The following is a 13009-nucleotide window of genomic DNA, read 5'->3' as shown; positions in this document are numbered from 1 at the left end:
AATTAGGATTTAGCAGATGTAAGTTTTAGTTCTATCACACTTAATTACCTGCAGCGTAGCATAATTGTCAAGAGAATAGGCTCTAGAGTCAGACCCTTTAGTTCAAATTCTGGATCTGCCATTTACATTGTAACCTTAGGCAAATCATTTCACTGCTCAGAGTTTCTTCATCTGTAACAAAGATGGTACTCCATAATACTGGTCTAAGGTTTAGAAGAGATGATATGTGGAATGTTGAACAGTGTCTGGCACAGTTAGCATTCCATACATATTAGCTATTGACCCGTTATTAGCCAGGAGACCTTGAACAAGTTATGGCCTCCCTGAATCTTACCTGTTCTGCTAAATCTTCTAGGATATTGTGAATCTAGGGATATAATGTGTGTGAAACTGCTTTGTCGACAGTATTGCACTATCAAAGAATAAGATGATGATGGAATTGCAAGTGTCTGATAAGAATGGTCCTATGGGCTCTGGAGAATAGAATTAAGCCATGACTGCTATGATCCATGGCGATTATGGCAGTCGTGAAGCTCTGGTAAAATATACCAGTGAGAGCTATCCTAGAATATACTGCCTTTCATACATGAAAGTCATGCACTGACTGCCTTACTCTGACCTTTTCCTCCAGGAGTATGCAGGAATTTACAAAGCCCATCCCCACCTCGGTACTCAATCCCTTCTTTGGCTAAGTGTCATAGCAGGACATCTGTCTGAGCTGTGGGAAGCGATGTGCAGCCAGGACACAATGATACTCCTTGAACCACATGTAATCACTACAGACCATGGTCTCACAGCTCATAGATTTGATAAGTTGATCCAACCGTCTACCACTCCCCCTGCCCAGAGTCAGAGCTCCTGGGAGTAGCTGCCACATGAAATTCACCTGCAGTTTCAACCACACTTGGTCTTAAACCCAAGTGGTAAATATTGGGGTCGGGGGCGGTTAGAAGAGGGTAAATGTTTTCTCTTCTCTGAATAACAGAACACTTTACTCTCACCTCCTAAGCCAGATAAAAGAAACTAAACCTATTACTTTTATGAATGGTATTCCAAACTTCGTAAAAAGTGTTGCTGAAGAAATACCCGTTTTAATTTTCGTGTGTAGGATTTGCGAAGAAATCAAAAGAGAATAGCTGAATTGAATGCCACTATAAGAAAATTAGAAGACAGGAATACTTTGCTTGGAGATGAACGAAATGAATTGGTGAGTTCTAATCGGAATTTTTTATTTTTTGTTAAGCATTATGTTGTAGAAGTACATATGATACTATAGACATATAACATGATAGAGGAAAGTACACAAATAATAAAGGTACAGTTCAATAAGTATGCCACAAGTGATATACCCATATAACTACTGCCCGGATGAGTAAGTAGATTACCCAAATCTCAGAGCTCCTCTTTTTATGACCCCTACCAATTACCACCCGTCTAAAGTTAACCACTACACTGACTTCTATCATGATACATGTCTATGACCATTTTTAAAATTTGTTATAAATGGAATCGTACAATATTTACTCTCTTGTATCTGTTTTTTTTTCCCTCAGCATTACATTTTGGAGACTCATCCATTGTGTTCCTTATAGGATTCATTCATTTTCATACTCTAATATTCAATTAATATACCACAATATACTTATTTTTCTATTGTTAATGAACATTTACATCATTTCTTAACAGTTTCAAGCTGTTAATGGTGCTGCTACATGTCTTTGGTGAGAAAATATGTTCATTTCTGGTGAGAATATACCAAGGAACACAATTACGGGATCAGAGGGCAACTTCAGTTAGTTTAGAAAACTAAACAGTTTCCCACAGCTGTTCAAACAATTTACATTCCCACCAGCAATGTATGAGGGTTGTAGTTTTGCCACATCTTTGCCAAAACACGAAGATAATTGTTCATTTTAGTCATCTTGATGGGTGTGAGGTATATTTTTATAGTGATTTTCATTTTCATTTTTCTTCTTAAAAATGAGGTTACTTTTCAAATTTCTCTTGGCTTTTTGGGTATCCTGCGTGTTTTGCCCTTTTTATTTTGCCCATTTATTTATTGTGCTGCCTTTATTTTCTTATTAACATTAGGAATTTTTTAGACCATCTTTTGGATATTTGTATTTAAAGTGTCCTGCTCTGCGGCTTACATTTTATATTCATAATGGTGGTTTTTGGTATAAAGAAGTTATGTCCAGCCTTTTATTCTTTTAAACATCTGCGTTTTTTTAGGTCATAAATGTCTATCTAATCATGACTTTGGCTTTATCCCATGGTTTCTTATTTTATAATGTATTGCTATTTAATTCAAATCTTTTCTAATATCATATAATTTCTTCTTTGAAATTTTAGGTTACTCAGAAGGTTGTGGCTTAATTTCCAAATATTTGCATGATTCTTTTGTTATTGATTTCTGTCTTAATTTCACTACAGAGAACATTCTATATTATTTAGTATTATTTCATTCCTTTAAAATTTTGTTGAGATTTACTTTATGACTCCAGCATATGGTCCATTTTATAAATGTTCTATGTTCACATGAAAAGAAGGCATACTCTGTAATTATTAGATGCAGTTTGAGTCAAGTTTATTAATAACCTTGTTTAAAATATCCTTATTGATATTTTTGCCTGCTTTTTCTCCCAACAGATTTTTCTATTTCCAGTCTTAAGTCTTTCAATTTTACTTTATATATATATGTATTTCAAGTTATGTTACTAATTATATATAAATTGAGATTTGTTATATGTTTTTGGTACATTGACCCTTTTATCATTATGAAATTTTTTTATCTCTAGTAAATCTTTGTCTGATATTAATTGAACTATATTAGATTTTTTTCCCTTTAGCGTCTTCATGACATATAACTTTCAACCTTTCTCTGTTGTATTTAAAGTATATGTTTTAAAAGGAACATTTTGTTAAGTATTATGAACTGTGGTTATTGATGTATGGTACAATAGACTTACAGATATTTCCTTTTTTTGTGTTTATCTGCATTTTCTATAAATAGCATGTACTAGGTAAATTTAAATATTTAAAACCCTTGTCACTGACCTCCAGAAAAGAGACAAAGTTAAAAATAGTGTACCCCATGCAATAATTTATTTGTCCATTTATGTACTCAGTATTTAGTATTAATACTTCAGGTACTAAAGCTCAAAATGAGGGTTCAATGCGATTATTTATGAAATATAAATTCAGTTTTGGCCTTTGATATAAAATGGGAGTTTTCAAATGGCAATTGGCATAGAGTTGGGGAATACTGTTTTAGAATCACAAGAGAAGCTTTTTCAAATATTTGTAGGTAGCTACCTCTCCTTCCCTGGCACTTCCCAAAATGTTCTCAATGGTAGTAAGTACTTTAGACAGTCTTTTCAGATAGTTCTGACATACCCCTTCGTTGTCCTTACCTTGGAACCCTTTACCTCAATACATACATTTAGAACCATTAGTGTGAGAACTAGAACATGGAACTCCATTGTGTATAGGGTGACCATAAAACATGTCATGCAAATGGGAAAGTTCTGAGAGTAAAAGGGGAGACTATTAGCAGTTACCTCAAGATAATATTCACAAACTTAGACCAGTGGTTCTCAGCTCGAGGCGATTTTGGCACTATCTGGAGACATTTTTGGTTGTGACAACTGGGAAGGTTGTTACTGACATCTAGTGGGCAGAGGCCAGGGATGCTGCTAAACATCCTGCCCACAGTGCACAGGACAGCTCCTTTCAATGAAAAATATCTAGCCCCAACTGTCTAGAGGCCGAGAAACTTCCTACGACTAAGCAGGCGATCCAGGGTATGGTCACACTTGATTAGGGGGAGGTGACAATACAACCATACTTTTCCAAGCCTTGGTGACAATGAGGTGTTCGTAAATACAAATATCAGTAGAGTGTCAAAGGTATGTTTTGTTTTGTTTCCTCAATAAAATTTTCTTAAAAATAAACAGCTTTAGTTGGGAGTCAGACTTGGCAAGGTCTCTGACGGAAAGAACAGATTTTGGGGACAGCCAGGCTTGGATTTGGGTCCTGGTTGTATTACTTAGTGACGGCATGATTCCAATGAGCTGCTTTATGTCTTTGAGCCAGTGAGGCCCAGGGAGAGGTGAGCAGCGTGGGATCAGGGCTGAGCAGAGCAGGGTACCTGGGCTGGAGGAGTCGGGGGCAACAAAGAGTGCAGTTCCCTTTTCTGAGCATTTCCAAAAGCAGACCCTCAGCAGCACCTCCTTTAAGGTAATAGACTGATGGAGGGTGATGAAGAGTATGATGAAAAGCCATTAGAGTCAACTGTAACTTGTGTCTTCCCAGCTAAAACGCGTGCGGGAAACCGAAAAGCAATGTAAACCTCTTCTGGAAAGGAACAAGTGCCTCGCCAAGAGAAATGATGAACTGATGCTGTCTTTGCAACGCATGGAAGAGAAACTAAAAGCCGTGACCAAGGAAAATTCAGAAATGGTGTGTACCACAGACTGCAAAATGGCAGCTTCCTCTTTGATGTGACGCCAATCACCTGACTGACTTACGGCTCTTTCTCCATTTTTCTTTGTTTTTTTTTGTTGTTGTTGTTGTTTTTTAAATACAATGCTATTAATGAAAGTTTGGATTTTCCCTTATGTAAGCAAGGGACCTTTAAGGAAAAAAGCAAGAGAAAGTCGCTGGCTCTGATTTTATGGAATTTCTAAATTTGCAGAATAGCAGAAGTGCTTCCAGGAATCTGCACACTCTCCAAAGTCCAAAATAGAGAAGCAAAGTTTCCACATAGCTCCTCAGCCACAGGCACCTCCTTCCAAGAATTTCACTAACATGCTCTTTACAGAACTGTGCTATTCCTCATCTTCTAAGAGCTTGCATAATAGTTGGGAAATGGATGCCATCTTTTGTATAATGTATGGATAAGTGATATGCTAATGCACTCCTTAACAAACTTCGAGTATAGCTGTAGAGACCTTCAGGTATTCCCAGTGATTTTGACTTAGAGCAGATAAAATGTACTTGAGGGTTTTAGTTGGGATGTGCGTGTATTGAAACTGGGCAATTTTCAAATTTAGCCAGAGCCTCATGAAGTTTCTACAGATATTTTATGTTAACCACTAACGTTTGGGAATTTTAAAGTCTCCACCTGTACTTTCTTCTTTTGCAATCCAGAGAGAAAAAATAACATCCCACCCGCCCTTGAAGAAATTAAAATCTCTGAATGACCTCGATCAAGCTAATGAAGAACAAGAGACAGAGTTTCTAAAACTTCAGGTCATTGAACAACAGAACATTATTGATGAGCTCACCAGGGTAGGTCTGGATCAATCTATAAACTCTAGGCTGTTCCCAAGGCCAGGTGGCCAAGAAATCAGCATACACTGGAAGTGCTTAATTTTGGATTAGCCCCAAACACCCAAGTTCATATGTTCAATTATGTAAATGGGTTCAGAGACTGTATTCCAAAAATACTTTATATTACTAAACTGTTTGGTATCTTTTCAGTCATAATTTGATTATAAGCAATTATAATAAATTAATTTGTTAACTAATTTTGTAACACAAATAATACCTGCAAAGCACTTTAAAAGAACTTTCAAATACATTGTAATGTGACTAGATAGGTAGTGTGGGTATGTATATCTTATGATTGACATCCAGTATCAAGATTCTGAGACTCAGAGATTAAATATTTTGCCTACAAATAACAGGACCCTATGCTTCTTTTCCAACCCCTAAATAGTGTCTAGCACATAGTTGCAGTTTAATAAATATTTATTGTATGAACAGCAGCATCATAAGTACATGACAGAGCTGAAATTCCAGTCTAGATCTTCTAACCATGACTTTAGTACCTGGTGAAGTAGGTAGAGCCGTTATGACTCCCATTGGCATCTGGCTGAAATCTGTGTTACCAACAGTTGTGGACGAAGACCTTTAGTGCCTTTGGGTTTCCTCTTTGCCTCTCTGTCTTTATTCTGTGAATGACAGCTCTGGCTGCTCTCACTTCAGGACCTAGCCAGGGCCTAGAGAGGGCAGGAACTGGTGGTGCGGCGTTTTAGGCAATAGTCTCCAGGGTAAGGTGAGCAGGATGAATCATCACCATTGAGGGAAGAAAAGATTATAACTTCTGTGTATAATTAATTATGGTTCATCTTTTTAAAGTTTTCTATGTTGGGTCTATGTTATAATACATGTACTGTATTAGGAGGGTAATCTAAGTGTAAATTTTAAAAGTTTCAGATATATGGAGGAGGTTGAATGATTAAAATGTTTTTACTTAAAAGGTAAGAAATTAAAAAGATTAACACCACTGGCTTTAAGCAGATTATTTATGAAACATGGTCTTCTGAAGTGCTATGCCCTTCACTTCATTTCTACACTCTTAATCCCTTAATAACACATAAATCTCACTGATGCACTAGTGCAGGAATTTGCTTGGCTTTAAGTATCCTGAGTTTAAGCTAAAAGTTTCTTATAGAATTTGGACATGCCTACGCATGTCAACCAGATTTTTAGGGAGATACTTATTTCATTGACCTTTGAATTTGTACATGAATTACTTAGCTGATGAACACTAAATTCCCAGGATATCTCCATTCCCAACAAGAATGAATCAAGAAATTATTTCTAGATATTCTTTTAGTTTCCCAGAAAATTCCAATGAGAACACCACCACCCCCCAAAAAAGAAAACACTAGATGATTTCAATCAAGTTGATACTCTGTTCCCCTCTTCAGAGGCTGCAGGTGAAAACAAGGATCCAAGCATACTCAAAAGATAGCTTTCTATGCCTTTCAAGTAATTAAATTAAAAGAATAAGATTTTACTTTATTGTGAAATGATATTTTTTCAATACTTAAATTTAAAGTGATTTTGGGTCTGAGAAAACTGAAGAATTATGCCTTGGGAGAATATGAGTGTGTATTTTCAAAGCTACTTGATCTTCAAGTATAAAACAAAGGATTCTGATTAGAAACACAATGTACTTCCTGAATGGGAGGCTTTCAAATCCACATGGATTAACACGGAAAGTTGTAGAATATTCCTACTTTGAAAACATTTAAGTATAAAACCCAAAAGTTGCTGAAATTTACAAAACACAATCTTATTTAAAATAGAAATATGTAATATCTCGGGAAAAACAACAGTCTGCAAAACAAACAAACAAATTAAAAAAAAAAAAAGTATAAGGAAAAATGTACGAACTCAAGGTCTGAAAAGTCCTTCATCTGTTTTCCAGGACCGAGAAAAACTCATCCGTAGGAGGAAGCATAGAAGAAGTTCCAAGCCAATTAAGGTAATGAGGAAACTAGGTTATCAGGCTTTTGTCACAAACAGCCAGAAAAGTGAAGCTTGCCAAGGAATCTTATTGCAAAGATATGAGAAATCAGGTGTTCCTGAACTTCAGCAAACCATGGGCTTTATTTACTAGAAGAAAATCTCTTCTCTTGATGTTTTTCAGAAGTCCAAAAATGTTGTGTATTTTAATCTGAAAGGATTTGCTTTGATATGACTTTCTCTGATTAAAGAAGCCACTAGGTTTGACACAGAAAGGGTTGTCTGACACAAGTTGGAGAGTCACACTCCAAGGACATGCAGTGATACATATGATTTGATATTTCCCACTGAATATTAGTGTCTGACACCACCTTATAATGATATATTTTCATTATTCATTTGGACAACATCATTGATAATGATATTCCCAATTCACCAATATCTGTATAGCCTCTTATAATCCAGTTTTATTTAATTTGTCTATTTGTTTGATTTTTGTTCTTATCAAGCACATCATTTGGTTTGGATATGGAATTAGACGATAAGACATAAGATTTGATAATCCTTTTCACATAGATACCTGGACTTTCATCCGAGTCCCTTGATTATATTTTAAATACTGGAAAGAATAAGTCACATAAACTCATCATGTTATAAAATGTAATATAAAAAAGGCTCCAATGTTTCTAGGAAGAGAGCCAATATTAATGAGTCTTCAAAAAAAAAAACACATCAGAAATGAAATAACATGGGACAAACATTGATTGGAATGATTATGTTTGTATTCATACTTTTATTTCATCAAAGGAGCATTAAAGGATCTATGTCTTCTACCGTGTTTCCCCCAAAATAAGATCGGGTCTTATGTTAATTTTTGCTCCAAAAGATGCATTAGGGCTTATATTCAGGGGATGTCATCCTGAAAAATCATGCTACAGCTTATTTTCTCATTAGGTCTTATTTTCGGGGAAATAAGTATATTCATTTGTATCTATGCCAGGTGACAGTTCTCTAATAATGTCGGCTGTACCCACTTTTACTTGTGTCATAAATATGTGCTTTCCCTCCATTAGAGGCCTGTTTTGGACCCATTCATTGGCTATGACGAGGACTCAATGGATTCCGAGACGTCATCTATGGCCTCGTTTAGAACAGACCGAACACCAGCTACTCCAGATGATGACCTGGATGAAGTAAGCTTTGCCACTTCTCTGGTCTTTTCTGATATTGTCACCGAAACTTTAAGAGGAAGAAGATGCATTTCACTTTTTAGCTCCTTTATGACCAGCACAAAATGATCTCATACTAGTGACCAATTTTGAGGCCACGCTTGACTTTGTTATCTCTTAGAAAATAGTTCACTTATGTCATGTAGCCCTTTTAGAAACCTCTTAAAGTGAGCTCTCTCACTTGAAGACTTCTTTCAAAATAAAAGGTACTGTCCCAAATTCTTCATCTAGGGAAGGTATGAACCGAGGAACAAACTTAGAATGAGCTTTTAGATATCATTTAAGGCAATGTTAAGCAAAATGCTCTGTAGACCACGTTTATCAGAATCATGTAGGGGGTTCACTTGCAATGAAGATTCCTGTACTCTACCACACAACTCCTGATTCAGGATCTTGGGGGGGAACTCCAAAATCTGCATTTTTCACAAAACTCCGTCGTGGTTGTATTATTCTCTGAATTTTAAGACCTTCATCTATAACACTGTATTTTTTATAATCTATCTGGGGAAGACGTTGTTGGATATGAATGTATTGAAAAAAAGTGAGACTAAAATTCTGAATACTATTTCCTCAAATTCAGATCCATAATCAGCGTATAAGTTTTTCTCATTTGGATCCAAGCCCAAATAGATAATCATCAGAAATGTAAAAATAAACAAATGCTTCTTTTATTCAAATAAATATGTAAGTACTTCTTCAATGCCCATTTTGAAAGTATTACAGTATTTGTGTTCATCCACATACTTTAGAATTAAGAATAAAATCGCACAGAATCCAGAATCAAATAAATCTTTAACTTCTCTTTAAAAAGTGGACAGATGTTAATATTTCACATTGAACATAGGACCTGAACATACACATTATTTTGGGGGGCTTTCTTTTATCTTTTTTCACCTCAAGAGTTTAGCAGCTGAAGAATCTGAGCTACGATTTCGACAACTAACAAAAGAATACCAGGCCCTCCAAAGAGCGTACGCCCTCCTGCAGGAGCAGAGCGGAGGTATCATTGATGCTGAGAGAGAAGCCAAGGTTAGTGGGCATTTGCAGAGTGCTAAGAATTGGCTTTTTTATGCTGCGGTCACAGCAGAAAAGTGTCATGGACATTAAAAATATCAATAGGGTAGCTTTCCTTGTACCATTCTTTTCACTATGGCTTTTGAACTGTTGTATTTTTTATGTCAACAAACCTTGGCTCTGGAGACATTAGAACCAACTTAGATCGATGCTTTTGTTCCTTTTAGAAAGTTGAGTACCTTGCTATTTGAAAACTTACATTTTCAAAGCTAGACTATATTGAATTTTTATAATCCATTTAAAAAAAATTTTTTTTTTACTTTCTTGCTTGGAAAAAGAAAATTATCTTTCAAAAATCAATAATTAGCCAGTTTCTTAGTTAATAAATGCACAGCATTACATTGACAACATACCAAGAATTTTCACTGAAAATATCTTATTTAATCATTGTGACAGCTCCCTGAGGGAGAAATTTTATCAAAGAGGAATTTGAGACTCAGAGAGGTTAATTGAATTGCCCAAGATCACACAGGGTAATAAATGGGAAACTGAGATTCCAACTGAAGTCTTCCTAAGTCAAATGTTTTTTCCATTGTGTCAAAACTGTCTCTCATACGCCTGTTTCAAAAATAAATAAATAAACACATGCAATACCATTTAACATTTATTGCGTGCTTGCTGTAATCCAGGCATTGTGCTAAGTGCTTTACATGCATTTGTCTCATGTAATTCTAAAATAACCGTATGAGTTAGATGCTATTATTACCATCTTCTTTTCACAGGAGGAAAAATAATATCTTAGTAGGAATTAAAAGTAGCTTAGTTAGCTTAAAACTCAGATTAAAGCTAGAATATGAACCTAGTTCTTCTGAGTTCAAGTCATAACCACCATGCTATAACAGTCCCATAGATTAATGTACAAGGGGCAAGGAGTGTGACCATCCAGTGATTTTATCCTACCTTCTATTTAGACAGTCTATAGTATGCTGAGGAGGGTTATAAGAACTACTGTGAGTTGTTTAGTGGGAAAGGATAGATATTATAATTATGTATTTTTAAATGGTAACACACATACATATATATGAGTAAACATGTTCTTAAAAGGCACTGATATTTGGAGTATACAAATAAGTAATCATTACAAGTGGATATATGTGTGTGCCTTCATGTTTATGCCCTAAAACTGTAATAGTTGTGTTTTCATTATCAGCGTTTACTAAGTATTCTTACCAATATAAGATTGGTCATTTAAAATAATAGCACATGTCTTGTGTTTTGGAGAGATGATTATGTAGAAACCAATTCTCTTTCTCTTGTCTCATTTTCCCATCTAAATAAAGGTAAAGGTTTAGCATTATTTCTGGCCATTAAAGTAAAAAACAAAACAAAACAAAAAAACCTTACCATCCTAAAACAAATCAAGATGTTAAAAAGAAAAAGCAGTAGACTAAATTCAAAGAAGTAGAAATGAAAAAAAAAAAGATAATATAGGTGAAAGGGAGTCAATGAAAACAAAAGACATAATCATTTCAATACAAGAAAAAAATAGATTATACTCAACATCCATTCGAAGTTGAAATAATTCTTAGCAAAATTAAGCTTGGAATTTTCCTAACCCGATAAAGGGAAATATAATATTTAACAGTGCAAAGAAGTATTCTCCTCACAATGAAGAATAAGAAAAGGATACCTACCATAGCTGATTTTATTTGACTTTGTACCAAAAACCTATCTAGATCATAAGACGAGAGAAAAATATATGTATGGACAGAAAACAAACCAACAAAAAACCCCTAATTTTTCACAGAAAATAGGATCATATACAGAGAGAACAGAAGAGAATTTAAAAACACATTACTAGACTAAATGAAGTAGGGTTGCTCCATGAAAAATCAATGTCCAAAACTGTTGACTCACACACACACACACACACACACACACACACACACACGATAGATACACTCATACATACATACATAGATTTGGATTTAGATTTAGATATAGATAGAGGGCACAAAGTTGGCTCTGAAAGAATGAAAAGATTTTGGAGAAGCAAAATGGGAGAAGGCTTTCCATAGGGGAACTTGTTCAAAATAGAGAGAGAAGTGGAGAGTAACAAGACATGTTTAGGAAACAAGGAGATCACCAGCAGGTAACGGTTGGACTCAGTGTTGATGAGTATGGGAAAAGATTGGAAACATAAGGGAGTTCTCGAATCCCAATCTAAAGAGCTTGGATTTTAACCCAATGGAAAAGGAGCCAATCAAAGTCCTAAGCAAGAATTTTGATCATAAAAATCGTTTTAAGAGATTCTCTGGTCAAAAATTCTTCTATATATTTTTTTTTCTTGTTGAGTGCTAATCAAGGAAGATGAGAGGAAGGAAAAAATTGAATTACCATTTTACTTACTGAGTTCTGGAAATTTGATTTCACTAGGCTCAAGAACAGCTCCAAGCAGAGGTGCTAAGATATAAAGCCAAAATTGAAGATCTGGAAGCGACTCTGGCTCAGAAAGGGCAGGTAGGCATTTGGTTGCTGGCACTTCTGCCAATGCAGACAATTCAAACCGACCTTTCTCTAGATCAGCCTGTGCATGGGCCACATTCAGGACACGGCTTGGCTCTCCACAGTGACCTTTCTCAAATGGTGTCAGAATGTTCACCTCTGTGTTTCTGTCCCTGGTGTTTTTCTGGCCAGAGCGTGAACCCAGCTACAACAGCGAATGAGGTTGGGCAAGAGAGGGAATGCCAGAGGAAGAGGAGCCCTGTACAAATAGTCTAGAGTGGTCCTAAACTGCTAAGACAAAGACCCACCCCTCCAGCTGCATTCTTTGCCTCTATGCTACATTTATGGTTCTGCATTTTAATGTTTTCCATCCATATGTATCTAGCCTGTGTGCATTCTGACCCTTGTCACTTTTTGCCTATGTGGTCACTTCTGAGTCCCCAGAAGGCTGGTCCTGGATTATTCAGACTGAAAAAGGTAGCGATAGTGAGTGACAATGAAAAGGGGGTTAAATTTTCCTGGCAACTTTGGCCCCAATGTCTTTGAATAAGGAGCTGGCAAGGGTGGGTGTCATTGACCAGGCGTTGGCAGGCAAACCACCTGGGCGACAAGAAGACAGTTCTGGCAAAGTGTTTTGACGACACCTGCTCTTCCGTGCCACTCTGAAATGCTGACTGCGCGATATTCTTTGTCAAACAGGATTCACACTGGGTAGAAGATAAACAACTTTTCATTAAGAGAAACCAGGAGCTTTTAGAAAAGGTATGTTGGGCGCAACACCCTAGTGGGGCAGAGGAGAAAATGATGAGAGATCCAGGAGCAGCAGGGGGTCCGCTCAGGAGTGGCACAGGGGCCAGGGGCAGGGGGGGCTTTTCAGCGCTGTGCTGTCCTCTGCTGCGTGCTCAACTGCATCCCTCTCACCGCCATCACCATCAGTGAAGTGGCACATGTGCATGGCTCTGCGCTGGCCATCGTGCCGATGTGAAAGGATGTGATCCCTG

At 36.5% G+C, this 13009-nt stretch overlaps 1 protein-coding gene across 3 annotated transcripts in view; it reads left to right on the top strand.

Annotated features, from left to right (window-relative positions):
- JAKMIP2 (janus kinase and microtubule interacting protein 2) overlaps positions 1–13009 on the top strand; it is a 140839-nt gene that overhangs the window by 95471 nt on the left and 32359 nt on the right. For 2 of the 3 annotated variants that reach the window (XM_033096676.1, XM_033096677.1), the window contains exons 5-12: positions 1109–1207; positions 4315–4461; positions 5152–5292; positions 7223–7279; positions 8334–8453; positions 9390–9518; positions 11940–12023; positions 12708–12770. In XM_033096676.1, coding sequence (XP_032952567.1) covers positions 1109–1207; positions 4315–4461; positions 5152–5292; positions 7223–7279; positions 8334–8453; positions 9390–9518; positions 11940–12023; positions 12708–12770 — 840 coding nt within the window. The remainder of the gene's footprint in view (positions 1–1108; positions 1208–4314; positions 4462–5151; positions 5293–7222; positions 7280–8333; positions 8454–9389; positions 9519–11939; positions 12024–12707; positions 12771–13009) is intronic. The other variant, XM_033096678.1, reaches the window with a different exon arrangement.

This window comes from Rhinolophus ferrumequinum, chromosome 24, assembly GCF_004115265.2.
Source record: "Rhinolophus ferrumequinum isolate MPI-CBG mRhiFer1 chromosome 24, mRhiFer1_v1.p, whole genome shotgun sequence".
Classification (NCBI taxonomy): domain Eukaryota; kingdom Metazoa; phylum Chordata; class Mammalia; order Chiroptera; family Rhinolophidae; genus Rhinolophus; species Rhinolophus ferrumequinum.
This window is presented reverse-complemented; position numbering and strand designations above follow the sequence as displayed.